The 26,840-nt window shown below is 41.3% G+C and overlaps 1 protein-coding gene across 1 annotated transcript; it reads right to left on the bottom strand.

Annotated features, from left to right (window-relative positions):
* Positions 1-1,343: 1,343 nt before the first annotated feature.
* LOC145595318 (uncharacterized) lies at positions 1,344-3,370 on the bottom strand. Its single transcript, XM_081651708.1, has 2 exons — positions 2,694-3,370; positions 1,344-2,358 (listed from the first exon to the last, which is right to left on the bottom strand). The coding sequence occupies exons 1-2, from the start codon at positions 3,255-3,257 to the stop codon at positions 1,612-1,614; spliced, it is 1,311 nt and encodes a 436-aa protein (XP_081507834.1). The 5' UTR covers positions 3,258-3,370; the 3' UTR covers positions 1,344-1,611.
* Positions 3,371-26,840: the final 23,470 nt, after the last annotated feature.

Genomic DNA, 26,840 nt, shown 5'->3' with positions numbered 1-26,840 from the left:
TCCCTGCCACCACCGGTGGCCCGGCGCCCAACCGCCGGCACCCAAATCGACCCTGGCCCCATCATGCCAATGCGCCACTCTCCCCCTAAACCACCAACCCATCCCCGAAACTCCTTCCCTCTCTCACCTAAACCCTTCCCATAATTCAAAAACCCCAACCGCCCCTCCCCCCACCTCGAGAAAACCCATCGCCTCTTCCCCCACCATCGCGCCATCACAAACCAACAGTTGTTGATCTCTCCACAATTGATCTAAAAAATCCGACCCGATAACAAACTCACCATTGTTGGTCTATTGGACGTCCCTATGATAAGATCTGAGTCAATCAGTCCAAATCGGTGTTGATTCCGACTCGTCCGAGGAGAGAGAAACCGCCGGAGTGTAACCCTTCCGCCGGAGAATTGGCCGAAGTTCTATGAGGGTTATTTTAGGGGTTTATCATGGCGGAGGGAGGGGGTTTAGGGGAAGGGGAGTTGGGTGGTTCAGAGGGATGTGACGGGGAAGGGGGTTAAGTGCGGCGCTAAAAAGGTGGTTTGAGCGGGGTGCAGCTGGCATCGGGCCGAGATCAGCAGGATTGGGGCTGGGCGTGGGTGGGGCAGGGGTGGCTCGCTGGTTTTTTTTCCCCTTACAAAAATCATAAACTAACCCTAGTTAAAGATTTCGACCACCATTGAAAATTTTCCCTTTTTTTTCTTTTTTTTTTTTTTTGTTTTTTTTTGTTGTAGTGAATGTTACCAGTATTTATCTATGTTGACACGTTTTTAAAATAAGTTAAGAAAACAAATTTCAAGTATTAAAGTGATTTCTACTTGGCTAGGTATTTAAATTGCTTATTCAGTAAACAAATACTGTAATTCGAAGGACACGTTAGTTGCGGTCACCTTAAGGCTCCATTAGGAAATCCCAATATCCGACATCAAATACTAATAGCATCAGAACAATATTGCAATTACAAGATTTATCACTGAGTGGACTACTTTATTCAAGATTTAGCACTTGATTGTTGATTCTAGCCAAGTCCCTTGGTTTCTCCTATCAGTCCATCATCTTCTCTAGTAGACCTAAATTTCAAGCAATCTTCAACACTCTTTAGTCTAACTCTTTATAGCCGAAGTATGTCAGCCACAAGGATGATAAGCCAGCTTCATAAGTCTATAGTCTATAGCCTCAAGTCTCTTTTCAGCAAAACCAGAAGCTCCTTAGATAAGCATACTGAATTATGCAACAAAATGCCAGAACTGCAACCTTTGTATATCATCTTCTATCGTGTAGCAAAGTCATTAATGACAGAAAAATAACATAATAGACACAAAGAACTATTCCAGAACTCCAGAAGTAGAAGATTATATCAAAAAATGAATTAGATTAGAAACCTACACACATTACAAACATACTACAGGTGAATCCTTCATAACTTCAATACAAGGCAGCATACATGGTACACAGTACTACGCTAGTACAGGCGTAGCAAGAAACAGCACTCCAATCAGGACATACAATTGCACCTTACAAGCTAAAATACATAAGAATTGCAAATTCATAAGATAAATGGATATGTTTTATTGCAATCACAAAGAAACAATCTGAAGGAGAAAGGCAAATATCATTACGTTATCCAGATATTTTTACACCAGGTTTCCTCGACGAGAAATTTGCTCTGGTTGCAGGTTCTGGGGTGGTGGAAAATGTGAATTCCTCTTGGTTGTCACACTCTTCACTAACTTCACCACTTCTAAATTTTCTCATCTCTTCACTGCTCTGCGAGGACCCTTCGCCATCACTTCGTGCCTCCTCTTCATCGAGTGTTCCATTAATAGAATCTTCAATCACGTCAACCAGCCGAGAGCTACTTCTAGAGTCCTCATCAGTTTCATTTAACCTACTCAAGTTCCCATCCTCCACAAAACTAACACGTTTTTTAGCGTTCGAGCTTTGAGCATTTTTCTCTACATTAAATTCATTGTTCAACCTATATTTGCTAGCAATTTGTTCAAGGATATCATCATCCTCATCATCAACATGCTTAAAGCCTTTGTTCTCAGCATCTCCATAGACCTCTTGCTCCTGCTCCTCGAGTGCCTTCGTCATCCTACCAATCTTTTCAACTCTCTCTTTCAAATTTGCCATTAGTTTCTTTTCCTTATTGTCTACAGTTTGAGTTTTCGAACCCACATTATGCCCCGAAAACCCTTTAGTATCACGAGCAGCTCTACTATCATTCCTCACCAACCTCATGGTCTTCATTTTCCTAGTCAGAACTTGTTGCCTCTTCACACAAACACCATCAACTATTTCTAAAAATTCAACAATTTCTCTGGTAATTGTCTTCTTACTGTCTCTAATCATCTTATCACCACTCTATAAATAAAACACAGCATCAAAATTTGCAAAATCTCAAAAACCCAAGAGAATAAAATGCTAATTATAGAAGAAAATAACAGAATCCAAAAATTCAATAACCATGTATTAAAAATGCAACAATGTCAAACCCCATAAATCAAATATGCAAAACCTCACAACCCATGAAATTAAAATGCTAAATATCAATAACCCATAAATCAAAATGGCAAAATATCAAAAACCCAGAAGTCAAAAATGTAAAATCTCACAAACCCATAAGATAAAAATGCAATATTTAAAAAAACCCATAACACAAAATTCAAATTAAGAACAAAAAAATTTGAGAAAAGTACCTGAATAGAGTCAAGTTTATGGAGCAAATCCATGGCATTTCGGGAGAGAGAATCAAAATCAACAAAAGCATGACGAGAAAGAGAAGATTTAAAAGAAGCAAGAGCAGATTTAACAGAAGCTAAATCTTTAAGATGACGAAGAGTCCTTGATCTATGAACAAGATAAGCCCTAAAATGGGTTTGAATAATTCTAGCAGCAGCATCTCTCAAGGAAAAACCAGAAGATGAGTATTTCTGAAGGGAAGATTCAAGAGCATCGATGCGTTGAAGAAGAGACAATAGCAAAGAATTATCTTGATTTTGGTGATTATTGTGATGTGGGTGTTTTTGATTTTGGTGGGTTCGAGAGGAATTAAGGTGGTAAGTTTGGGGGGTTTGGGTTTGAGGTTGAAGAAGCTGAGTAACAATGGCGGCAACCTGAAAAGGATCGGAGGTAGGAGGTGAAAATTGTGGTGGATGGTGGCACGGGGGTGTGGGGTGGTGGCACGGGGGTGCGGGTGGTGGGCAGCAGCAGTAAGAATTGGTGGTGGTGTGGAGGTTTTGGAGGTGGTGGTGGAAAGCCATTATTGGATCTGAGAGGAATTGTTTTGGAGAATCTTGTGTTTTTTTGGGTTTTGGATGGTCTTGTTTGTTGTTTGGTTTGGTCGTGCACTTTAATGGTGGAAAGGTTTGGGGGTGTTTTGTACACTAGTTTGAAATTTTAAAGGTTTGGTGTTTTTGTTCCATGTCTAAACCATGTCACCATGTGCATAAACAAGGCTTCATAAAAAAAAAAAAAAAAAAAAGGTGCATAAATAAAGCATGTCAATAATTAATTCTTTTATTTAAGTGGGAAATATAAGAACAACTCTAATGGTTGTAGCTAATGACTTGCTTATAATTTTCAAAAGTCTTTAGCTATTAGCTTGATTATTGGAGCTAAACAATACAACTAGCTTGGCTAAAAAATAACTTGGCATTTTCAGTTTCAGTTGAGCTGAAAAAGGAAGGTACCATAGAAAATTTTCGACCATTTCTAGCCTATTGAGTTGTAGTAATGCAAAGACCAAACATGGTTTCCAAGGCTTTGTTGTTAGCTAGAATTGGGAAATCTTTCCTCTTATTAGCAATACAATTATCAAAAGGCACCCATTAAAAGTGGAGAAAATACAAGTTTTATCTCCTTGATAAACCAAAAATGTTTATCCAATGGTAAAATTGTAAAGAAATTTACGACTTTTATCAAAGATGGCCCCACATAGTTGATTTATTTACAAATATGCCATGATGACTAGGCAAAATTGTTGATTTATTTACAGTATTGTCATTTGATAAACGAATTTTGTTTATCAAGGAGATAAATAGGGGCTTCCTCTAGTAGGACGGGAGGTTATTGTAATAAATTAACCAGCGACGTGAATCGACTAATTCAGTGAAACGCTGGTGATTGTAATTTTGAAAATTTTAAATCTCGAAGTAAGTTTTAGAAGGAAGCAATTCGTAGTTGAATGGTTGCGAGTACAAATTGCAGAGATTTAAATTCTGGTGATTGACTCAATTAATTCCATGTAAATGAAGCTTCTATCTAAAATCTGAATTTCAAGAACCGAAGACCGGACCGATTAAGTTGGGACTGAAAAAATCGGTCCAAAATCAAGATCGGATCGCTTTGAACCATTTTAAATTTTTAATAATTTTATGGAAAACTTAAAAAAAACAAAGGAAACATAATATATTTAACATTTTTTTTATTTATTATGGATAATTTTAATCATTATTTAAGATTTGATGATATTTTTAAGCAAAAGTTCAGCCCGGTCTGTAACACCCTAGAAATTCCTTTCCTTTAAATACACACTTTACTCTTTTTAAAATACGTTTTAGGAATATCTAAGACATTACCGCCACCGTGAAAACGGCTAAGGCAACTATCAAAGATACACAACGGAAGACTTGAAAACCAAAACTATTTAAATAACACAATTTAAAAAAAACAAACCAACGAAAGTAAAGTTGATAATCAACAAAACCAAAGTCAAGTAAAATCCACTACAACTTGGAACCATTTAAGGCCCTTATTCAAAACCGAAACAACCAAACTTTTGTGTTAGTCCTTAAAGTAATATAATAAAATATTCAATGCATAAAACACATCATATCCTAATGGAAGCTAGTATGATTCTCTCTTCACTCATGCCCCGTCATGAACATGCCTCAATACCTGAAAAGTGTATCTCTACTTGCCCCCACTACTCTCCATTACAATGGATCATCGTAGGGCCAAGATAAAGACATGGCCAGACACAAACAACACACACAATCAGCAAAGCTGAGTACATAAGCGTAATAAAACACACTAACATGCTTTCTCCTATCATCACACACACTTACCTTATTGCACCTGTTTACAAGCACACACAACAATCAACAAGACACTTTAACTAGACACTAAATAATTCATTTAGCGTTGATTACGCATCGAAAGGGTTTCCAACTATACCTCCCCTAATAAATTGAGGTTAACTGACACGGGAGCTAACCGTGCCAGCGATAAACCAGTGCCACATATAGGTGGCGGAATTCCAGCGCATAATAATAATAAAAAGGAATATACAGCGTCCTGTACTCCGTTAGAAGTTATGATCAAATATAAAGTCACATAACTCCCCCCATATGTTCATACTCAAGGTATATACGTTCCAAGAGTTTTGGTGCGTAATCTCTTTCACTTTACGTTATTTACATATTATAAGACTTGGTGATGACCCTCAAAGCATAACAATTCAATCATCAATAATAATTCAATCACTCAAACATACCAATTTAATTCTTGAATATTTAGTGACCACATAATATTTAATGTTGAACCCTTTTTAATTCTACCTCAGTGTCAAAGATGTTTAGGGTAAAAATACCCCAAGTACGTGGCCCAATCTCATAGTGACACGTGGCCCAATAAGAAGGCGACACGTGGCCCTATGAGAGGGTGACACATGTCCTCTTGACAGGGTGACGCGTGTCAACCGCCTTTAGTACCCAATACAACATCAGAAAGAGAAAAAGGCCCTGATTACATCAGGCCCAAATCCCGAGAAAACCTTGAAAGCCGTAAAACGGCGCCCCCCATGACACGTGGCGACCCCTGATTGCGCAGCCAATCACGTCACGAAATTCTAGGGTATAAACCCTAGAGGGGCACATGTTCCCACCCCTATAAATACCCCAATCATTTATGATGGGAGGGGTGGATTGTGACATAACATAAATATAGAGCATCAAAAAGCTCCAACTTCTCTCTACTTTCTCTCTCTAGCTTTTCCGATTTCCGATCTCTAACTTGATCGTCGGAGGCGAATATTCCGATAAACGGAATATTCGTGGTTTTGCAGGTGTCCAAGTCTCATTGTCAGAAGAACGCGACCAGTATCCGAGGAGTTCACAAAAAACCCCGAAACATTTGGCGCCGTCTGTGGGGATACTCGTCCGTTATGGCAATAGATGGTCAGACACCTAATACTGGTCCTCGTCCAGGCGAGGACGGATATGTAGAAGACATACGTACTACCATACATTCAAGCAATCCTTTGACTGCCTCATTTGAAGAGACCGAACAACCTCCTGTTACCCCAGCTACCCTAATGGCCGAGCTGACTAAGCTCCGCAAAGAGTTGGCCTCTAACCAGCAAAAGGGGGGAGGAGGTAATTCCAAGAGAGCAAACAACAAGACCAATGCAACTGATGCCGGTAACACCCTATTCCGTCGTCCGCACGGAAGGTCTCCCCGAGTCCCACGGACCAACTTCTCTAGCCTGTTGACGAAAACACAGTCGGCTGGGGGGAGGGGCAGACAGCCGAAAAGAGTGGAGACTGAGCCGTCACAGCGTTTCAAGGACGCAAGGGATTACATTCGGCACAAGCAAAGGGAGAGGGCCGCATACTCTGACACGGCCTCTACCCCAACCATGCCGGATGAAGTCTCCAACCAATATTTCTCTCAATACACCAACACGGCCGTTTCCAGCAGAAGTCAAGCTGCTCATACTATTACTCCCATTCCAGTTCAGCCATCACAATATTAGCCCCCTCAAGTACTCAATGGGTTGATACAGCCAACTCCCCAAGTCTTTGGGCAATATGGGCCGTATGGCCAGGTGTTCGGCCAGACTCCCTACTTGGCTGGAACGTCCGCGCAGCCTCAGCCCATTGATTGGCAGATGCGTTTGTTGAATTTGGGAGATAATCCGCCTCCGTTTTCGCAAGACATACTAACGTCCCTTCAACCAGCAAAAGTGAAGAGTGTACTAGTGGGTGCCTATGATGGTACGGGCAACCCAGAGGAGCATATTACCTCGTACAGGAATTTGATGTATTTGCAAAGTGTAGATGATGCTACATGGTGCAGATGCTTCCCGGCCACTCTCAAAGGGGTGGCCCAGGGTTGGTTTAACAGCCTTCCAGCCGGATGCATAAATTGTTTTACTACCCTCAGTTTGTTGTTCGTGGGAAATTTCTCATACAACATCCCACCAAGAAAGACAAGTCTCAACTTGGTAACAATTGTCCAAGGAAACAATGAAGGACTACGCTCGTACGTCCAAAGATTTAACCAAGAAAAAGCCCAAATTCATAATCTTCCGGATGAAATGGCATACTCAGAATTTCTCCGGGGATTAAGGCATAATGGTTTTAAGTTCGATTTGGTGAGGAAAAAGATTCGGTCATACGCAGGTGTATTGCGGGAAGCCGAAGCCTATATTGAGGCCGCGGACTTTTGTTCGCTCACCAAATCAGAACAGCCGGCCAAGGGGGCTGAGAAGAAGCAATCTTCTCAGCAAGACTCGGCCGGCCGAAAAAGAGAAGGAAACAAAAGAAAAGAAATCTGGGTGGCTGATGACAAGCAACCCAAGTCAAAGAAAAGCAAGACGTACGAGCCTTAGTATGAGTTCAACAAGGATGGCTACTCCATTTTGATGGAGATAAAAGACAAGTTTGAGTTTGAGAAGCCTCAGCCTTTGAGAGGCTCGACCCAGTACAGAAACAAGAACAAGTATTGTCATTACCACAAGGATGTAGGTCATGACACGAACGATTGTATCAATCTGAAGAGGATGTTGGATAAGTTGGCCGACAAGGGTCTGCTGAAACCCTATGTAACCAAGTCCAAATTCACCTACAAACGGACAGACAACACGTCCGAGAAAAAGCAACAAAGTGATAAGAAAAATGACAAAGAAGATGATGGGAATAGCACTGATTCAGGTTTTGTGGCCGTGATATCAGGAGGCTTTGCTTCAGGCGGCCCTACCATGAAGGGAATCAAGCAGGACGCTCGAAATTTGTCAAATGTGATGCAAACGGACGCCGTTAAGGCCGAGCCATTTCCTGAAGTGATCATAAGTGAGGCTGACCGTGGAGAGGTCAGGGCTTTGCACAATGATCCCATGGTCTTTGTCATGAAGATAGCAAATTTGAAGGTGGGACGGATATTGATTGATACGGGAAGTTCGGCCGATATCATCAGCCTGTCTGCCCTAAGGAATTTAAGTTTCCCAGAAGATGCTCTCCAGGACATCACTCACCCCTTGGTAGGATTTGGGGGGAATATCATTCATCCTGTCGGACGGATCGATCTTCCAATCCGTTTCGGGCAGAAGGGAGAGGGGAGAGACATGGTTGTCCGCTTCCTTGTTGTTAAAGAGTTGACCGGGTACAACGTCATCCTTGGCCGCCCCACTCTGAATGCAGCCAAGGCGGTCATAGTGCCCCACTTAATGTTGTTGAAGTTTGAAAGGTCGGACGGAAAAATTGGAACAATTCAAGGAAGTCAGAAAATGGCTAAGGAATGTAATCAGCTGGCCGTAAAGCCAACAGCGCGCGGCCCAAAATTGTCCGAGCCTAAGGAAGAAGGAACCTCACTCCCAGCATACCAGGTCGGCCAGAAGCGTAAGGCGGCCAGGGCAGAAGAAGCCTAGCAATTAATGACTGTCGGCCGGCCAGATGAGTTGAGGCCCCAGCCGGCCGGCAGCCACCAGGATATAGTGCTTGACTCCAACCACCCAGAACGGACAGTTAGTGTTGACACTATAGCTTTGGGATTGCTTGGGGATGAGTTAGTTCAGCTGTTAAGAGAATTCAAAGATGTGTTTGCATTTGAAGTTGGTGAAATGCCAGGAATAAGTCCTGACCTGGCCGTGCACAAGTTGGCCGTGAACCCTTTGATAAAGCCTGTCTGCCAGAAGAAGAGGAATCACGGAGAAGAGAGGAATCAGGCGGCCGCACCGGAGGTGAAAAAGCTGCTGGACGCCGGTTTCATTCGGCAATGCTTCTACCCAGATTGGGTGGCCAATGTAGTTCTTGTGAAAAAGCCGAATGAGACTTGGAGGATGTGTGTGGATTACACGGACTTGAACAAGGCGTGTCCTAAGGATAGCTTCCCCTTGCCTAAGATTGACCGTTTGGTTGACTCTACGGCCGGACACGCCCTAATGAGTTTTATGGACGCATACTCCGGATTCCATCAAATTCCTTTGTGGGAAGAAGATCAAGAAAAGACAGCGTTTGTGACCGAGCAAGGGTTGTACTGTTACAAAGTTATGCCATTCGGCCTCAAGAATGCCCCTGCTACATTTCAGAGGCTTGTTAACACAGTTTTTAGAGACCAGCTCGGCCGGAACATGGAAGCGTACATTGATGACATGATTGTCAAGTCAAAAGAGCCGGCCGACCATCTGAAGGATCTACGAGAAACGTTCACCGAACTCAGGCGGCATAAGATGATGTTGAATCCAAAGAAGTGTGTATTCGGTGTTGAGTCCGGCAAGTTTCTCGGATTTTTGATTGATCAACGTGGAATTGAGGCTAACCCTGAAAAAATTCAAGCCGTCCTTGATATGAAGTCTCCAAGAACAATTAAGGAGGTGCAAAGACTGACCGGCTGTTTAGCAGCCCTTGGGAGATTTTTGTCAAGATCAGGGGATAAGTGTCGTTACTTTTTTCAAACCATTAAGAAGAAAGCCATGTTCAAGTGGACAGAGGAGGCCGACGAAGCATTCGTAAAGTTGAAAATTCACTTGCATACATTGCCTCGCCTCGTCAGTCCGCTCAGGAATGAGAAGCTATATATCTATCTTGCCATCTCTGAACATTCTCTAAGTGTCGTCCTTCTTGCTGAGAGGGACGGCCATCAGGTCCCAGTGTATTTTATCAGCCATGTACTTCACAATGCTGAGCTTAAGTACCCCCCAATTGAAAAATTTGGCCTGGCCTTGTACATGGCATCAAAGAAGCTGCGGCCGTACTTTTTGGCACATTCAATTGTGGTCTACACAGACCAACCTTTGAAGAAGTCGTTCTCAACGTTAGAAGCAAGTGGCCGCATGCTCAAGTGGGCCTTGGAACTCAGGGGCTTTGACCTTGTGTTTGAACCAAGGAAGGCAATCAAGGGGCAAGCTTTTGCGGATTTTTTGGCTGAAATGACACGGCCTGATCTTCAGCCGGCCGGGGACCAAGTCTGGAAAGTGTTTGTGGATGGTAGTGCAACAGCGACCGTGTGTGGTGCTGGTATTATATGTGAGTCTCCTGAGGGAGACAAGTATGAGTACGCATTGAGATTTCAGTTCCAAGCGTCAAACAATGAAGCTGAGTACGAAGCATTGTTGGCCGGCCTAAGGATGTGTAAAGCGGCCGGGGCAACCAAAGTTGAAGTATGCTCGGACTCCCGGCTAATAGTTCACCAAGTCAATGGTGGCTTCGAAGCCAGGGAGCCGGCCATGATGAAGTACATGCAGCTAGTAAAGGATGAGGCCGAAGGCCTAGAGAATTTCTCTCTCAAACAAGTTCCTCGTTCAGAAAATCATCAAGCGGACGCGCTCTCCAAATTGGCTTCCTCGGCATCATGTGATACTCCAAGATCAGTGTTTTGGGAAGTAAAGGAGAAAAGGAGCATTGATGCCGAGCCCGTTCAAATAATAGATAGAAGGTCAACCTGGATGGACGAAATTATTTCCTATCTAAGGGATGGAATACTTCCGGACGATCCAAAAGAGAGTTGGCTAATGAAGAGGAGGGCGGCCTGGTTCGAGATGAAGGATGGGGAGTTGTTCAAAAAAGCCTTTGTGAAGCCTTACCTTAAATGTATAACCCCTGAAAGAGGGCATGATGTGTTGGACGACCTTCATCAGGGACATTGTGGTTCACATATTGGAGGACGAGCCTTAGCTGAAAAAGCGACACATTTGGGATATTACTGGCCGAGCTTGAATATGGACGCCATGCAAATGGTGAAAAAATGTGACAAGTGCCAGAGGTTTTCGACCCTTATTCATCGTCCAACAAATAGTCTATCAGCCATTAGTAGTCCGCTTCCTTTTGCTAAATGGGGCATGGACATTTTGGGGCCGTATACTCCTGCGTCCGGCCAGAGACGATATGTACTAGTGGCAGTAGACTACTTTACTAAATGGGTTGAAGCTGAGGCCGTCCGGGGCATCAAATGGACGGATGTGTCAACCTTCATTTGGAAGAGCATAATCACTCGGTATGGGGTACCTCAGTTAATGGTGTTCGACAATGGACCTCAGTTTGAGACGCGCCAACTCAAGGAATGGTTGGGGGACCAAGGCGTAACTCATTTTTTTGCCTCAGTCGGCCGACCACAAGCCAATGGCCAAGTAGAGGCCTATAACAAGTTGATTTCAAATGGGATCAAGCGCAAGCTTGAAAAGGCAGGCGACCTATGGGCAGATGAGTTGGTTAATGTGCTATGGTCCATACGGACAACAGCAAAGAGTTCAACAGGAGAGACTCCATTCTTTTTGGTCTATGGAGCTGAGGCTGTACTCCCAATTGAAATGTACGAGCCCACTTTGCGGGTAATGCTCTATCATGAATCGGCCAATTGGGAGGCCATGAAGACCGCTCTAGACTTTCTTCCAGAAGCTAGGGGCAATGCGGCGCTTAGACATGAAATTTATCGCTTAAGGATGACAAGGGCATATAACCGCCGAGTGTCTAAGCGGCCGCTCAAAATGGGGGATCTAGTGTTGAGGAAAATGGAAGCTGTTGGCCGTGCCAATGAGGACGGCAAGTTGACCCCAAACTGGGAGGGGCCGTACCGAATCAGGGAAGAAGTCCGAGACGGCACATATCGCCTTGAAGCAATTGATGGCCGTCAGATCCCACGGACATGGAACACTGACAATCTGAAGAAATATCATGTTTAAGTTTTTATTTCTCTAGGTACTTAGCCAAAAAGCTGTGTATACAGCTAGGTCTACTGACTGAGCCATGTAATTAAAGCCATATGGCCACAACAATGTACTTTTGACAAAATTAATGAAAAGTCAAGCATTGTTGAACTATTTGCTTACTTATATTTATTTGCATATTATGATTTGTGATTAAAGGCCGAATGAAATGATTTACTAAGTTGCTCCCAATACAGCAACACGGCTTATCAGTCTTACTGGGTGGCCGAAGTAAAAAGGAAGCAAGATTGCTCCCAATGTAGCAATTCGGCCACACAAAAAAAAATATATATATAAAAAAAAAACTGATTTAACTCAGAGAACAATACGTCCGCCCCATTCAAGGCGGACGGTTGAGGCAAGGTATTCTGAACTTGTGTAGAAAGCAAGTGTCCTTTACAAATAGGGCAAGGGCATACCTAGGCGTTTAGCCCGGCCGAGCCAGGAATCTCTAAGTTGAGATAATACTTGGGATTTCTAGGGTACGTCCGAGCGATAGATTCAACGGACTTCTCGTACAAAGATAGCTGAACGGCCAATTAAATTGATTCGGTGCTTCACCTAGTCCAAGGGCAATCATTACTATGATTTGATTAACTTGCTAGTCGTCATACCCTTTAAGGCATAAAAACTACCAAGTTAATCAAACCACTTAGAGAATGGACTAGGCGAACACCGAATAAAGGGGCATACCCCTAGGAACGTACGAAAAGGCATAGTATTGGGACGTACGAAAAACATTCAAAAAGCACAAAATTGCAAAAATTGCTAAGTTGAAACAAAATTGAAGAACCGCTCAAAAGGCGGACAAAATTTTCATTGATAAGGCTGCTCAAAAGGCGGCCAGAAAAGGTTTACAATACCGCTCTAACAGGCGGCTTCAAATCAAAAACAAAAACAAAAAAAAGGGGAAGTACAGAATAAGCTAAGTAAAGTAAAGCTGAAAAAAAAAAGAAGCAAAAGCTGGGAAGCTGAGCAGACGGTTGCTGGAGGACCTGAGGTCTACTTAGCCGTATCATCCTTGGCAGGCTCCTCTGCAACCTTGGCGTCTTCGGCCGGAGCGGCCTCACCGTCCGCCTCCTCCTCCTCATCTCCCTCTTCCTCGTCCTCTCCGGACTCAGGAGAGGTAACTACCAGCTCTGGAGGGGGCTGGCCTGCCTTCTTTGCCTCTTCTCTGAGGCAGACATAGTTCAGCCGCTTCTTGAAGCGTTCTTCATAGTATGCGGCCTCGCCATCATCCACCATCAGCTCGAAGGCATCGAAGAAGTATGCCTTAAGACGGTCTTCGGCGTTCTGCTCAATGCGGACAATTTCTTCCGCGCTGGGTGGCCGAGGAGTTTTTAGCTGCTCCTCATAGTCCGCAACGGACTTCTTCAAGGTCTCAACCTCGGCCTTCAGCGCGTCCGCTTCGTCCAGAGCAGACTTAAGGTTGGCTTGGGCCAACTTCAGCTCACTCTTCAAGGCCTCAGACGCCTCGAAACCCAGCCTCCATTTCTCTTTCTCCAGGACGGCCTCGTCCCTCTCAACCCGCATGGCCTCCCTGGCCAAGGACTCCTCTTCGAGAGCCTTGCCCAGTTTGACCAGGTCTTCAGTTTGTCGCGCCGCCTTGTCGGCCAGCGCGGTTATTTGGGTCTCAAGATGCACCCGTTGGACGGCGGCCGTCCCCATCACTGCATCCTCGGCCTTCCTGATTTCGAGCCAAGCCTGCTTCAGCCGCTCGTTTTCCTTGTCCTTCCAGTCTAGGAAGGCGTTCAGGCGTAGGAAGAGTTGCGGACAAAAGAAGGAAACTTAGTCAAATATATAAAAATTTGCTAAGTGTTGGAAAGAAAAGGTATAGAGAAAAGGAGACGTACCTCAGCACTACAGTTGAGCATAGGGCCGAGGAAGCCCTCATTTATTCCCCGCAGCTTGTCACGCTGCGCTTGGGGAACTGCGCAAACCATGGCCTCGCGCATTGCTTTTCTGTCCGCACCAGTAAGTGACTGGCCGGGCAGCCTCATCTGCAACTCCTCTAAGATATCTGCGTACGGCCGTGCAAAAAGAATTAGCTAAAATTTACAAGTACAAGTAAATCAAAATGTACAAGAATAAAGAAGAAAGGCTAACCAGTGGAGAAGCTTGGAGGAGAGAGATTGATGGGAGGGGGCGGCAAAGAGGCCTCCCCCTCGTTTTCTGAACGACCAGCAGCAGCATCACTGGCCGACTGACTGGCATTTAGCCAGTCAGATTTTTTGACTATCTCGATATTCGGAGTCGAGAGGGAGCTGGTCATTTTTTCTGGGGTTGACTTACCCCCATCGTCCATAGGGACGGACGAATCGTGGACCTGATCAGCAACAGGTTCCACGGGCTTGGAGACCCCGCTTTGTGTCAGCCGGGGCTGTTCTCCTTGAGACTGCGTCGTAGCAGTCTGCGACTTTGCCTTGGCCGCGGATTTTGAAGGCGTCTTGGTTGCAACCGTCTTCCTCCTTTTAGATGCATTCGCATCAGGAGTGGACGAGGCCGGCTGCTTCCTCCTTGCCTTCGGAGTAGAAGAAGACTGTAAAAACACAAGCAAAGTTAGAAAAATTTTACAAAGCAGAGAATGTGTTAGCGTCCGTGTGAATTGGAGAAGGAGCTCCCTTCTAGCATGCCTGAACGGACGAAATGCGTCCGTGCAAACTCGGGAAGCAGGCTCCTCCCAATATAGCAGAACGGACAATGAGGAAATAAAAACTCACAAAAATTAACTAAGTGTTTACCTCCTTGATTTGCTCGTACATCTTGAAACGAGCCTTGTATCTGGCAAGGACCACCTCGGACATAGCCACCTCCCCCTTTTGAGCCTGGTCAAGCATAGCGTACGCCTCCGCTGCAAAGAGAAAAAAAAAAAGCAAAGTGTTAGAATATTTTTCTAAAAAACTCTACGTGCGTACAAAAAGTTTATATATCTAAGTGTCCACCTTGGGGCACGTTCTGGTACAGGCCGTACATAGACATGAAGGTAGTGTCCCTAAGCCAATTGGCAAGAGGAACCTAATGGCGAGGGACACGTTCAGTTTTGTTACCCTGCTTGACCCGGTTGACCTTGAAATATTCAAGTTGAGGCTCGTGGCTTGGATGGATGGGCGGCTTGTCAGGTTTATGGTCCCCGCGTCCGACTGAATGGGATCCGGACGGCACTTGTTCATGCGGAGGTTGAACTCCGCATCTTTGGTTTTGATGCGGTAGAATCGGTGCTTCCAGTCCCTCCATTTGCTGACACGGTCGACCACAACCATGTAATCCCTGGTCGCGCTCAAGACGAGCCAACCATCCGTATCCTTCTCCAGCCGAATAAGTGAGTGCATCTCACAGAAGACCGCAAAGTCTGGCGTGAAACCCTTGCAGATGCACGTCACCAAATACCCAAAGATATTTAACCAACTGTTTGGCGTCAGTTGGAAAAGGCCAATATCATACTCGTCCAGAACTGTCCGGACGAATGGATGAAGGGGGAAGCGAAGGCCTACATCCAAGGCGGCCCTATACACGCAAAAAGCCCGTTTGCGCGCCTTCTCATCATCCCAGGTAGCCCCAGCAATGGCTTTCCTAGGGACTTGTATCTCAAATCCCTCCCCCAAATGGAGGGACTCCTCGTACTCCTCAAAATCCTTTTTCAAGAACTTCAGGGCCGTCTCCCCAACCGTACAGGCGTACGGGTCCCTGAAGTTGTCAATGTTGGCGACGTTTTCTTCGGCCGCCGCCTCACCTTCGGCCGTCTCACCCACTGCCTCTTTCTCAACTTCTTCTTCTTCCACTTGGTGAGAAGGGGCACTCCCAAATTCTGAAGACAGCACCCTGTCCAAGTCTGCTGCCTCGGCCGAGCTTCGGCCTCTTGAGCTAATTGCGCCCATGGAAGAAGGAACGACCTCCTCGACTAATGGACGCTTGCCTTTGTCTTTGGCAGCGTCCGCCTCGTTTCCCGAAGGAGGGGCGTTGCGAATAGGCAGATCGGACGGTTCCCTGATTGAGATTCCCGTCAAAGGTCTGTCCGCCCCGCCCAGTTGAAGCAGAGGTTGAGAGGAAGAGGAGACGGACGAACCAGCAGCGTCCTCCCCAAGATTGGTAGGATGGTCTTTGTAGGCTACCAGCTCGGCCTCATCCATGACTGAGCTGGCAAATTGAGGGAACCTAAGTTCCGGAGCAGGAGTGGACGAGGCGCCTTGAGCTTGTTGGCGTTCCTCGAAAGAAGAAGTGACCTCCACGACCAAGTGATGAGAGCCAGTGGAGGCGGTCGTTGTTTGGGTGGTGGAGGTAGTCTCCACCTCCATTGTACTTGGGTTATTAGGGTCATAAGGGACCCTAGGGTGAACCAGGCTACCGTCTGGGTTCCTGGCCGCATGAAGCTCGCGCGTACGCATTGTTCTTGCCATTGCCTGGGGGACAGAGAAGAATAAGTAGGGGTGAGTATGTATGCATCAGACATAGACTCACTCCAAGGAGGAGACAACTCTTCTCCGTCCACTCTAGACTCCTCAGTCCCAGGCGAACGACCGGCCTCATGAGGAGAGTCGGACGAAGCCGAGTATGGATCCAGAATTGAAATAAAAGAAAAAAAAATACAAGTAAAGAAAAGAAAGAAATGTAGACGGCCTACCTTTGTACGTTCTGAAAACTTCAAAGTGTTCTTGGTGTTCTTGAAGATTGACCGGAAAACTCAAAAATGCCCGGAAAACTCAAACTCACGGCGGCGCTCTTGAAGATTGAAGAAAAAATCACTTTCTCTCACTAGAATGCTCTGACTTCTCTCTAGAATTCACAATTGGGTAAAGTGTGAAAATGAGAATTCACCTCCCATATTTATAGAATGAACTTATGGGGGCAAATTGGTAAAACCATCTTTTCCGCCTAAACATTCAAACGGTAATTTCTTGAGAAATTACTCGAAGAAAGGGACAGAATGACGTTAGGGTTCTGTTAACTTGTGAAAAAATCAGACGGACAATTGACGGCACGTCAAAGTGAGTTGAAGTGAGTTAAGTCACAAATTCAAGAGATTTACACCTTCAACACTTAGTCTCCAGAACTTAAAAATATCTAAGAGGAAAATGCGTCCGCCCAGTTCTCAGACGTTTAGTCCAAAGGGGAAAGTTCAGACGTACGCAGCATGATGAAAGAGCCAGAGAGTACGCCTGAAATCAAGGAAGCCCAATCCATTTCAAAAATATGTGGACGCTCTGGTTAGTGAGGAAACAAGCTCCTCCCAGAGTATCAGAATGTCCAAACCAAAATAGGAGGACGTCCAGTCTCACTGCTGTGGCCGCTGTGGGTGGCTAGGAGATAAGCTCCTCCCAGAGTATCAGAACGTCCAGACTAAAAAGCAAGGATGTTCATTTTAAATGTTGTGGACGCTCTGGGTAGTTAGGAGATAAGCTCCTCCCAGAGTATGAGGACGTCCAGTCCAAAATATGCGGACGTCTCGATGAGCTAGGAGATAAGCTCCTCCCAGAGTATGAAGACGTCCAGTCCAAAGTATGTGGACGTCCCAATGAGCAGGGAGATAAGCTCACTCCAGACTACGAGGACGTCCAGAGCAAAATATATGGACGTCCAGGTAGCAAAAAGAGCTTTGAGTCCAAAGTACATGGACGTCCAGGGCAGATGGGAGGTAAACCCAACCCAGAGTACATGGACGTCCAGAATGGAAGATCAGAGGAGGCGGCCAGTAAGTGTACGAGCCACCCCCTCTGAGGGGCAAATGTTTAGGGTAAAAATACCCCAAGTACGTGGCCCAATCTCATAGTGACACGTGGCCCAATAAGAAGGCGACACGTGGCCCTATGAGAGGGTGACACGTGTCCTCTTGACAGGGTGACGCGTGTCAACGGCCTTTAGTACCCAATACAACATCAGAAAGAGAAAAAGGCCCTGATTACATCAGGCCCAAATCCCGAGAAAACCTTGAAAGCCGTAAAACGGCGCCCCCCATGACACGTGGCGACCCCTGATTGCGCAGCCAATCACGTCACGAAATTCTAGGGTATAAACCCTAGAGGGGCACATGTTCCCACCCCTATAAATACCCCAATCATTTATGATGGGAGGGGTGGATTGTGACATAACATAAATATAGAGCATCAAAAAGCTCCAACTTCTCTCTACTTTCTCTCTCTAGCTTTTCCGATTTCCGATCTCTAACTTGATCGTCGGAGGCGAATATTCCGATAAACGGAATATTCGTGGTTTTGCAGGTGTCCAAGTCTCATTGTCAGAAGAACGCGACCAGTATCCGAAGAGTTCACAAAAAACCCCGAAACAAAAGACACCTTAAACGCATAAAGCGCCAAAAATCCTATCCCTCGGTGTTAAAAACACCTTAAGTGCACAAAGGCACCAACATACAATTTATTCCTTGTGTACATAGACACTTATACAGCTCCTTTCTCATGCTTAAAGCATCAATAAAAATTATATGAACTATAATAAAATTTCTTTTTAATATTCCAAACATAATTAAACAATTAGTTTAATTAAACATGCACTCTATCATGCCATAAATAAATATGTAGTCCATATATTCATGCCAAAATATAATTTTCCAATCCATAAACCATCACAAATAATTCATGCTTCACAATTCAATCACCAACACCAATAATTCATAATTCAATACATAAACCTTAGTATGATACTACTTGTAATTGATTGAAATTAAGCCTAGCATGATTCTACATCATCAAAATATGCTAAGTACGCGAACGTACCTTGAATACAATCTTAAAATCGCCACGACTAGTAAAAATTGCTCACTTCGAAGTCTCCTACACATTAAAATTATAATAGAGCATTAAAACCCACTCTAAACAAATTTCCAGCAATATTATTATTTTAAAACCCCTCATAAAATAATTAGAATAAGCTGAAATTATATTTAAAACACCATAATTAAGTCCCACTTAATGGGTAATTTAAATTTCCTTCAAAAACATAATATTAAGTGCTCTACATAAAATTCCAGCACTTTATTTCTAATTAAAACTTGCTGTAATTTAGTCTTAAAACACTTAAATTGAAGATCTAAACATTAATATCTCATATACTTTCATAATTTCATAAATCAAGAACCTAGGGTTTCAAAAATTGGGGCTTTTTAAATTAAAACCAAAGCTGAAAATTTATTAGCATAATTACAACAATCAAACATCAAAATTAAATCCCAAAACTCATAAATTATAATTAGATCTAAGCATAGATTAAATTAAAATAAGAAAGCTAAGTTTTTTTTTTTTATATATATAGTTCGAAAAAGAAAGGGGGAAAAAGAGGAGGAAGAACGGCAGCCACCACCGGCTGCCGGCTGCTGCCGGCGGCTTGTGCTGCTGGCAGCGGTGGTGAGGGAGAAGGGCAGCCGAAAAAAAATAAGGGGAAGGGGAAAAAGAAAAAGAAAGAAAAAATAAGGAGGAGAGAGAGAAGTTTACCTTGGATTTTCTCCACTCTGGGCAAAGTTTGATTTGCCTCATAAGTGGAATATTTATACCCCTTCTCCACTAACCCTCTTCCCTAAACTTTCCTCTTTTAGGTTTTCCTAATTCCTTCCCTAATAAAACTTGTTGAAAAATTAAACTTTCCTAAAATAAAACCCCAACTTTTAAATTAAATAATTAAATAAACTTTCCTTTGATAATAATATTAATTAAAATACTTTAATTAAAATAATTACAACTATTTAAATACTTTATAAAATACATACTTTAAATAAAATACGTATGAAAATACGGGGTATTACACGGTCCAAGGCCGGTTTTTATAGGGTTTTTGACCGGGCCAAGGATCGGAAAAACAAATTTCTTAAGTTATAGATTGAACCGATTAATTCGGTTCGGCCAGTTCCAATCTATTTTTTCGGTCCGGATTGATTTTTGAGCACTCCTAATTTTAGCTTCCTATTGCCAAACTTGACAATTTTAGGAATTTCTAAGAGTTTCATTAAGTAAATAAATTCTCACGAACTACAACTTTATAACTTTTTTTTAGGGCTACAACTCTATAAATTAAAGGTGTTTATTTTTCATAATTTCATGTCAACCAAACAAGCATTTATAATACTTGACCATAAAAAAAAGCACTTAGGAGTAGGGATGACAATATTAAGTGGATATTTGCTAACCCGCTCCACCCGCTTTAGATAAATAGACGAAAACCCGAATTAAATGGATGAAAAGCAGGTTACGGCTGAAGCGGGTGATGGTTCAGATGTGGATGATACTTTTTTCACCCGCTAACCATCACCCACCCGCTTAACATATATTAAATTTTTAATCTAATAATTTTAATAATAAAATATGACATGTGCAAGAAAATTACTTTTTTTTTAATTGCAAATTTATTTTTCAAACAATATGTTGTCACTGTTTCCTTTTTTATTAATAAAATAAAAATATTATTGTATAAATAATCGAAAAATAGAGTTTATGTGAGTTTTTTTTTTTACTTTATTACTCATCCATTTGTCATTCCGCTCCGCCCGTTTCATCCGCGGATGATTGACGGAAGGATATGGAGGAAGGGTAAAGCGGGTGACAGATGGATGTGAATGGAGCGATTAGAATAATGGATGGATGCGGGTGAAGCTCCACAGGATCCGAATCCGATCCATTGCAAAAAGTTGCTCAATTAAACATAAAATTTAATTTCGCAAACAAAAAATAAAATTATAATAAAAATAAACATTAAACCTAGTTTTTGAGTTTGGAAGTAAGTGTTAATCAAACTGTAATGCGTTACTCTTATGTTGAGTTAAGTTAAATTACGGTCCCTCAACTTTAGTATTTGTAGCATTTTGGTCCCCCATCTTTCAAATGAAGCAAATTGGTCTCTCAACCACCCATAATTTACTTTTCCGGTGGAAAAAAGATGAGTCACCAAAGTTTGGGGACTAAAGTGCCCAAGTGGCAAAAAAAAAAAAAAAAAAAAAAATTTAAAGAAAGTTTAGGGACCTTCTAATGTTGAGTTGGCATTTATTTTACCAAACTATAAAAGTTTAGGGACTAACAAGATGACTAGGCATAATTTATTACACTATCGAAAGTTTAGGGACCAAGTACACTTATTATGTGGCGGAGCTCATAATTGCAAGGTAAAGCTTAGGGACTTGTCCATATTCTAATGGATTTCGTGAAGCTTGGACTATGTTGATATTAAGGATTAATAATTAGGCAAAGACATTTTATTTTCGAAAAAAATATTATATCAAACTAAAAGAAAATAATTAAGATATTTATAAAAATCATATAAAATTTAATTGAAAATATACATATAAGCATTTTTTATTTTTGAAAGATATAAGCATTTTTTTATTTATATTTAAATGTAAAAAATAATTAAAATTCATTTTTTATAATGAATGGTGTACGGGTTTTTTATTGCTCCTTTTTTTTTAATAATTAGCTAGCCCATTCTTCTCTTGTCAAGATATTCTCGTTATGCACGGCTCCCAAAGATTGATTGGGAGACTCAATTGAGCATCGAGCGCACTTGTAAGAAGTGTGTCAATTTATTAGATGTTTTTATTAAGAAGAACTTTTATGTGTCAATATATAAATTTGTTTATGTAAATCATATTATATTTTTGTATCAATTTTTTAACTTATACTTCTTATATCATATATTTATTTATATATTTATTTGCAAATGATATAATTATTTATATTCTAATATTGCTCATTTTTTTTTATTGTTAGATATGTTGATATTGTCATTATTTAATGGAAAATTGCAAAAAACCACCTTTTATAACAACTTTTTTTTTGTAAAAAAACACCTTATAATTTTTTTTTTTTTTTTTTTTTTGTAAAAGAACACCTTAAACCGCTTTTCTATTTTTTTTTTAACAATATCACACCTTAGTCTGGTTTCCGTCCTTTGACTTGGTTTTCAGACATTGACTTGCACGTGAGAAGCACGTGTTCTGGTGAGTTCCCCCCCTTTTTTTCCCCCAATTTACCCTCCATTTCTCCAATTTAACTTTCTCTCTCATCCCTTCTTCTCCAACAAAATCTCAATTATTCACCATAGATGAAGAAATTTGCATTTTAAAGCATGAATTGTTGCAAGTAACCTAATTTCGAGTAGGGTAAGTAGTTGTAATTAGTGAAATTTCTTGTAAATTATGTTGGGTTTTTTGAATTTTCATAAATTAGGGTTTGTAATTGAAAATTAGGGCTCTTCGTTTTTGCCCATGAATGATGAAAATAGGAGTAATTTCGAGAGGCCAATGTACACCAATGTGGTTTTTAATTCAATTTTTTTTTTTGGTTTTGTTTTTGTTTTTGTTTTTGTATGTGCTTGCTCTATTGGGCTTCAATAGAGGAAGGGGATGAAGAGGTGAAGTGGGGTTTTTGGATGGATGGGGCTGAATGAACAGGGTGGAATTTTCATGGGAGCATATTGGGCGAGATGGTGTTGGTGAGAGTGGTAGTGAATTAGTGGTAGCGGCGAGGTGGTGTTGGTGGGGGTGGCAGTGAGGTGGTGGTGGCGGTGAGGGAAAAGAGAAAAAAATGAAGGAAGAAGATCACGTGACCCACACGTGCAAAGTCAACATCGGAAAACCAAGTCAAACACCGAAAATCGGGTTAAGGTTGTTTTAGGTGTGTTTTTACAAGAAAATTTTTTTAAGGTGTTTTTTCGCAAAAAAGGTGTTAAAAAAGGTGGTTTATTGCAATTTATTGTTATTTAATTGGATAACTAGTGAGTAGCCCGGGCGTTGCCCCGGGATACTACTTTTGTAGTTGTGCAAGTGCTAATTTTTAAGAGCATTTAATAGTGTGTATGTAGTATGTATATTCAATACTTTTATGGTATAATACTATTTAGTGTGAAACATTAAAGCATAACCAACAATTTGCCTAGATGGTTAAACAATAACATTTCTTCAAAGAGGTCAGGGGTTCAAACCTTTTCATCCATATATTTTTTTTTAATATAGTTGAGGCCACATGAAGTATTTTTGGTAGTGCAGATGATGTGGCATATTGAGGAATTGAGTGGATGACGTGGCGTAATAAGGAGTTGAGTGAGTGACGTGGCGTAGTGAGGGGGTCTACGTGGCGTAGAGACGTTTTTAGGAACGCCTTTTAATAGATTAGTATAGATAGATGCTAATCAATTATCCATCCAAAGAGCATAAAGAGTAACCGCTTAATTTTACTTTGGTTGTACTAAAATCCTTCAACATTAATTGTAAAGACCCTAAACTTTTGCTTAGTCATCACTCTTAGTCCCTAAACTTTGCTTAGTCATCGCTCCTAGTCCCTAAACTTTGCTAGTCCCTGAACTTTGGCCTAGTTAGTAGCAGTCAACAAACATCCCTAAACTCTACTGACTCAGAAGTTGAGGACCGCATTAGCTTATCTCCTCTTATGTTTGTTTACTTGATCCCGTTGACTTTATCTTATTTTAACTGAATTATTATTAAGGTGAAGTGAACATGGCATATTGCATTATTGACATAGAGTCATATACTTAGTGCTGTCAAATTTCAAACCGAAACCGTTTAACTGCCCGAAACCGACCGACCCAAATGAGAACCGAACCGATTAAAAAACGAATTTTTTGAAACCGAAAACCGACCCGAACCGTATTTTAGTAAACCCGAAACCGAATCGTCCCGAGTAATGGTAAACCGTTTAAGAACCGAACCCGTTAACAAACCGAACCGAATATAAACCGAACTGAATGAAAACCGAACCGAAAAAGAACCGAACCGTATCTAAACCGAAACCGGTCCCAACCCGAAACCGTTTAAACTGGCAAAAAAACCGCTTACACCGAACTGTTAGCAAACTGCTACTCGTTTGCACCGAACCATTTAAAAACCGAATTGATTGTAAACCGAACTGGTTATAAACCGAACCGTTTATGAACCAAACCGCTTCTAAATCGAACCGTTTACAAACCGTTAGTAATCAAAACTTTACTTGGTGTCATGTTTGCTTTCAGACATCTGACTTGGTGACTATGAGAAGTGGCTTACCAACTGCTCAGCATGATAAGCACACTGAGAGCTGAAAACAGAAAAATCAAGCAGTATGAACTATGAAGTATGATTAATCATGTACTTCATAGTTCATATTACATGTAACATTTGATTAAAAGAAAGAGAGTATTAAGTTACAATCTATATGCTCGTATGTAATATTTGGTAGCAAGACATGATAAAAAAAAAAAGGGGATATATTGAAACATCTGAAAGTTGATCATATTACGAGTTTTGGAAGCAATTACATACAAATAGTTGGGAAATCTTCCTGCCCAACTAGGTCCTTAGCCTCACAAAAGCCTACACTAAAAATGGCTGTGCTATTTTGCTACAAGCATATATGAAGTCTAACAAAGTCCTAAAACTGTACTATAGCATCGAGACTAGAAATGTAACAAGCAAAATAATAAATCTTCCAGAATCATCTCAGGATCATCTTTGATCAGCTATCAAGACTAAGAAACAAAATAATGTCTTCCAGGATCATCCCAGGATCATCTTTGATAAGCTATCGAAACTAAGAAGCAAAATAACAAGTCTTCCAGAATCATCCCAGGATTAGCTTTGATAAGCTATCGAGACTAAGAAGCAAAATAATAACTCTTCAGAATCATCCCAGTGTCATCTTTGATAAGCTATCGAGACTAAAAAGCAAATAACAAGTCTTCCAGAATCATCCCAGGATCACCTTTGATCAGCTACCTACTGAGTCACTGACAAGCAAATATTCCAAAATAATTCATCAACTTTCCATGTCCAAGAGACCAAGACTAGCTCAATTTTTTCGTCATTAAAGTGCAGCATTTAAGAAAATGAATGTAGAAACTTGTAAGAAAATGGGATCCTTTTCATTTAATAGAAGGTCATGTACTCCAGTTACTGGGAAAAATGAGTACATATTTTTATAATTCCTAACTCCTAGCTTATTGTAATACGGAGTAAGAGGATAGTCTAGCAACTAAAGATATTCATGCATCTTGTATGATTACAGTTAAGCAAAAGTTGTTCAATGCTTATGGTTGCAAACATGATCAAAATTAAGCCTTTTTTTTTCTGTAGGTATGGTTAAGAAATAGTTTTCAAGGGAGAGACCATGAAGGAGCATACAAAAGACTATTAGTGTAAGATTCAATAATACAGTTGACAATGCACAAAAGAATGCATCAAAATAAGAATTCGTACCAGGTGGAGTATCATCATTGGAGCTTGATTCTATATCAATTTCAGAATCGCTCTTCACCCTTGTTTGATCAACAAGCTTAACGCGCTTGTATCTATTAAGTCTGCAATCACATTCGATAAGATCATGAAATTAATCTGCTGTTTGCAAACAAGACACCAAGTTGGCATAATAAGGCTTTAGCAATTCATGCCCAAAGGCAGAGCCATACCTTACATTGCACATAATTTCTTTTGAAGAATACAGAATTGTACAAAATATAAGCACATTCCTGTTCAAGCGAAATCCAATCTGGTGACCTTCCTGAAGCATTTCCTACATTCTGTGAACAAACTTCAAGAATCATGAATCAGGACATCCAGTCATCAACCAAAACCTACTTATATCAGCAAATTTTATCTAGCAGCACAACAGTATATCCCAAATTCAAACAAACAAACAAAACCAAAACCTTATTCCCAAAATTTTCTTTCATGATTTCATTTTCCAAATTCAATTTTCGTTTTATTATTAACATAAAATACATATATATAGAAGCCATCTTTGGCTACCCTCTTATCCATGCAAGGAAATAAGGAATACATTTTGCTCTCCAGTAGACAAATCGATATTGCTCGAGCAGTGGAAACAAAGAAGTCAAAAAATTAACAAAAAGTTGATGAAAATGGATTTACCCATGAAGCTTCTAATTTTCCTCTAAATATAATATTTCCTTCTTTCATTAGGTATTAAGCTTTAAAAGAGACTAGATGAATTTACAATTACATTACTGCAGAATCAGTAAACAAAAACAATATATCCTTAATTCCTTATAAACAAAACCCCATTCTTCAACACTTTCAGTCAATTCATCCTCAAATTTACATTTTCAATTGCCATGCATTACAAGAAATACATATACAAATAATAAAAAATAAAAAAAAAAAAACCAATTCATACCATGATACCAACAAAACATATCAATTAAAATCTAGAAAGAGAGAGTGGTTACCTGAATTTGGAGCATTTAGGGCAGCAAACACCAATGACTCAATGAGAGAGAGGCGCCAGGACAGCTTCAGAATCAGGACAGAAAACACTGTGAATGAGAGGCGCTGTGAGATGGAGAGGCGATGAGACGGAGAGGCGCTTAGCCGTGAGAAGGAGAGGCGCCGTGAGGATGAGTGGTAAAGTGAGAGTGGTAAAGTGAGAGTGAGAGTGAGAGTGAGAGTGAAAGGGTTTCAAAAGGGTGAGAGTGGTTTCATGTAAATTTAACCATTAATTTTTTAATCTATGGTTCAGATTGGTGATCCGTGTGTGTTGTGGGAGAAAGAATCTAACCATTGATTTTTTTAATCTATGGTTGAGAGTGGTGATCCACCGTGTGTGTTGTGGGAGAAAGAATCTAACCAATGATTTTTTAATCTATGGTTGAGAGTGGTGATCCGTGTGTGTTTGTGTGTTGTACATTCATCTACAAAAATATTATTCCTTCAATTCTTTAGTATTTTTTTGCCCCATTTGATCGGGATTAGTGCCCAAGACACGTATTAAAACATCTACTAGTATATCTTTATTTTCATACACGTAAAAATTATAAAAACGTTATATTAATAAAATGTATAAATAGATAAATTTAAAAAGATCACTAATGAGTCTATAACTTTGTACTAATACATACGAATGACGATGATACGAATATTTATCTATGAGATGGTTAGATGCCACGTGTTAATAATGTGTACATATGATCGATTGAACTAATC

Source organism: Chenopodium album, chromosome 19 (assembly GCF_948465745.1).
Source record: "Chenopodium album chromosome 19, dcCheAlbu1.1, whole genome shotgun sequence".
NCBI classification, from domain to species: domain Eukaryota; kingdom Viridiplantae; phylum Streptophyta; class Magnoliopsida; order Caryophyllales; family Amaranthaceae; genus Chenopodium; species Chenopodium album.
Note: the sequence above shows the minus strand (reverse complement) of the source record. Positions and strands in the feature narration are given on the sequence as shown.

Excerpts from the sequence above, each read along its gene's own strand:
- LOC145595318 (XM_081651708.1), bottom strand. The coding sequence starts at position 3,257 with ATGGCTTTCCACCACCACCTCCAAAACCTCCACACCACCACCAATTCT. Across the intron at positions 2,359-2,693 it reads ATAAACTTGACTCTATTCAG|AGTGGTGATAAGATGATTAG; the intron begins GTACTTTTCTCA and ends TTTTATTTATAG.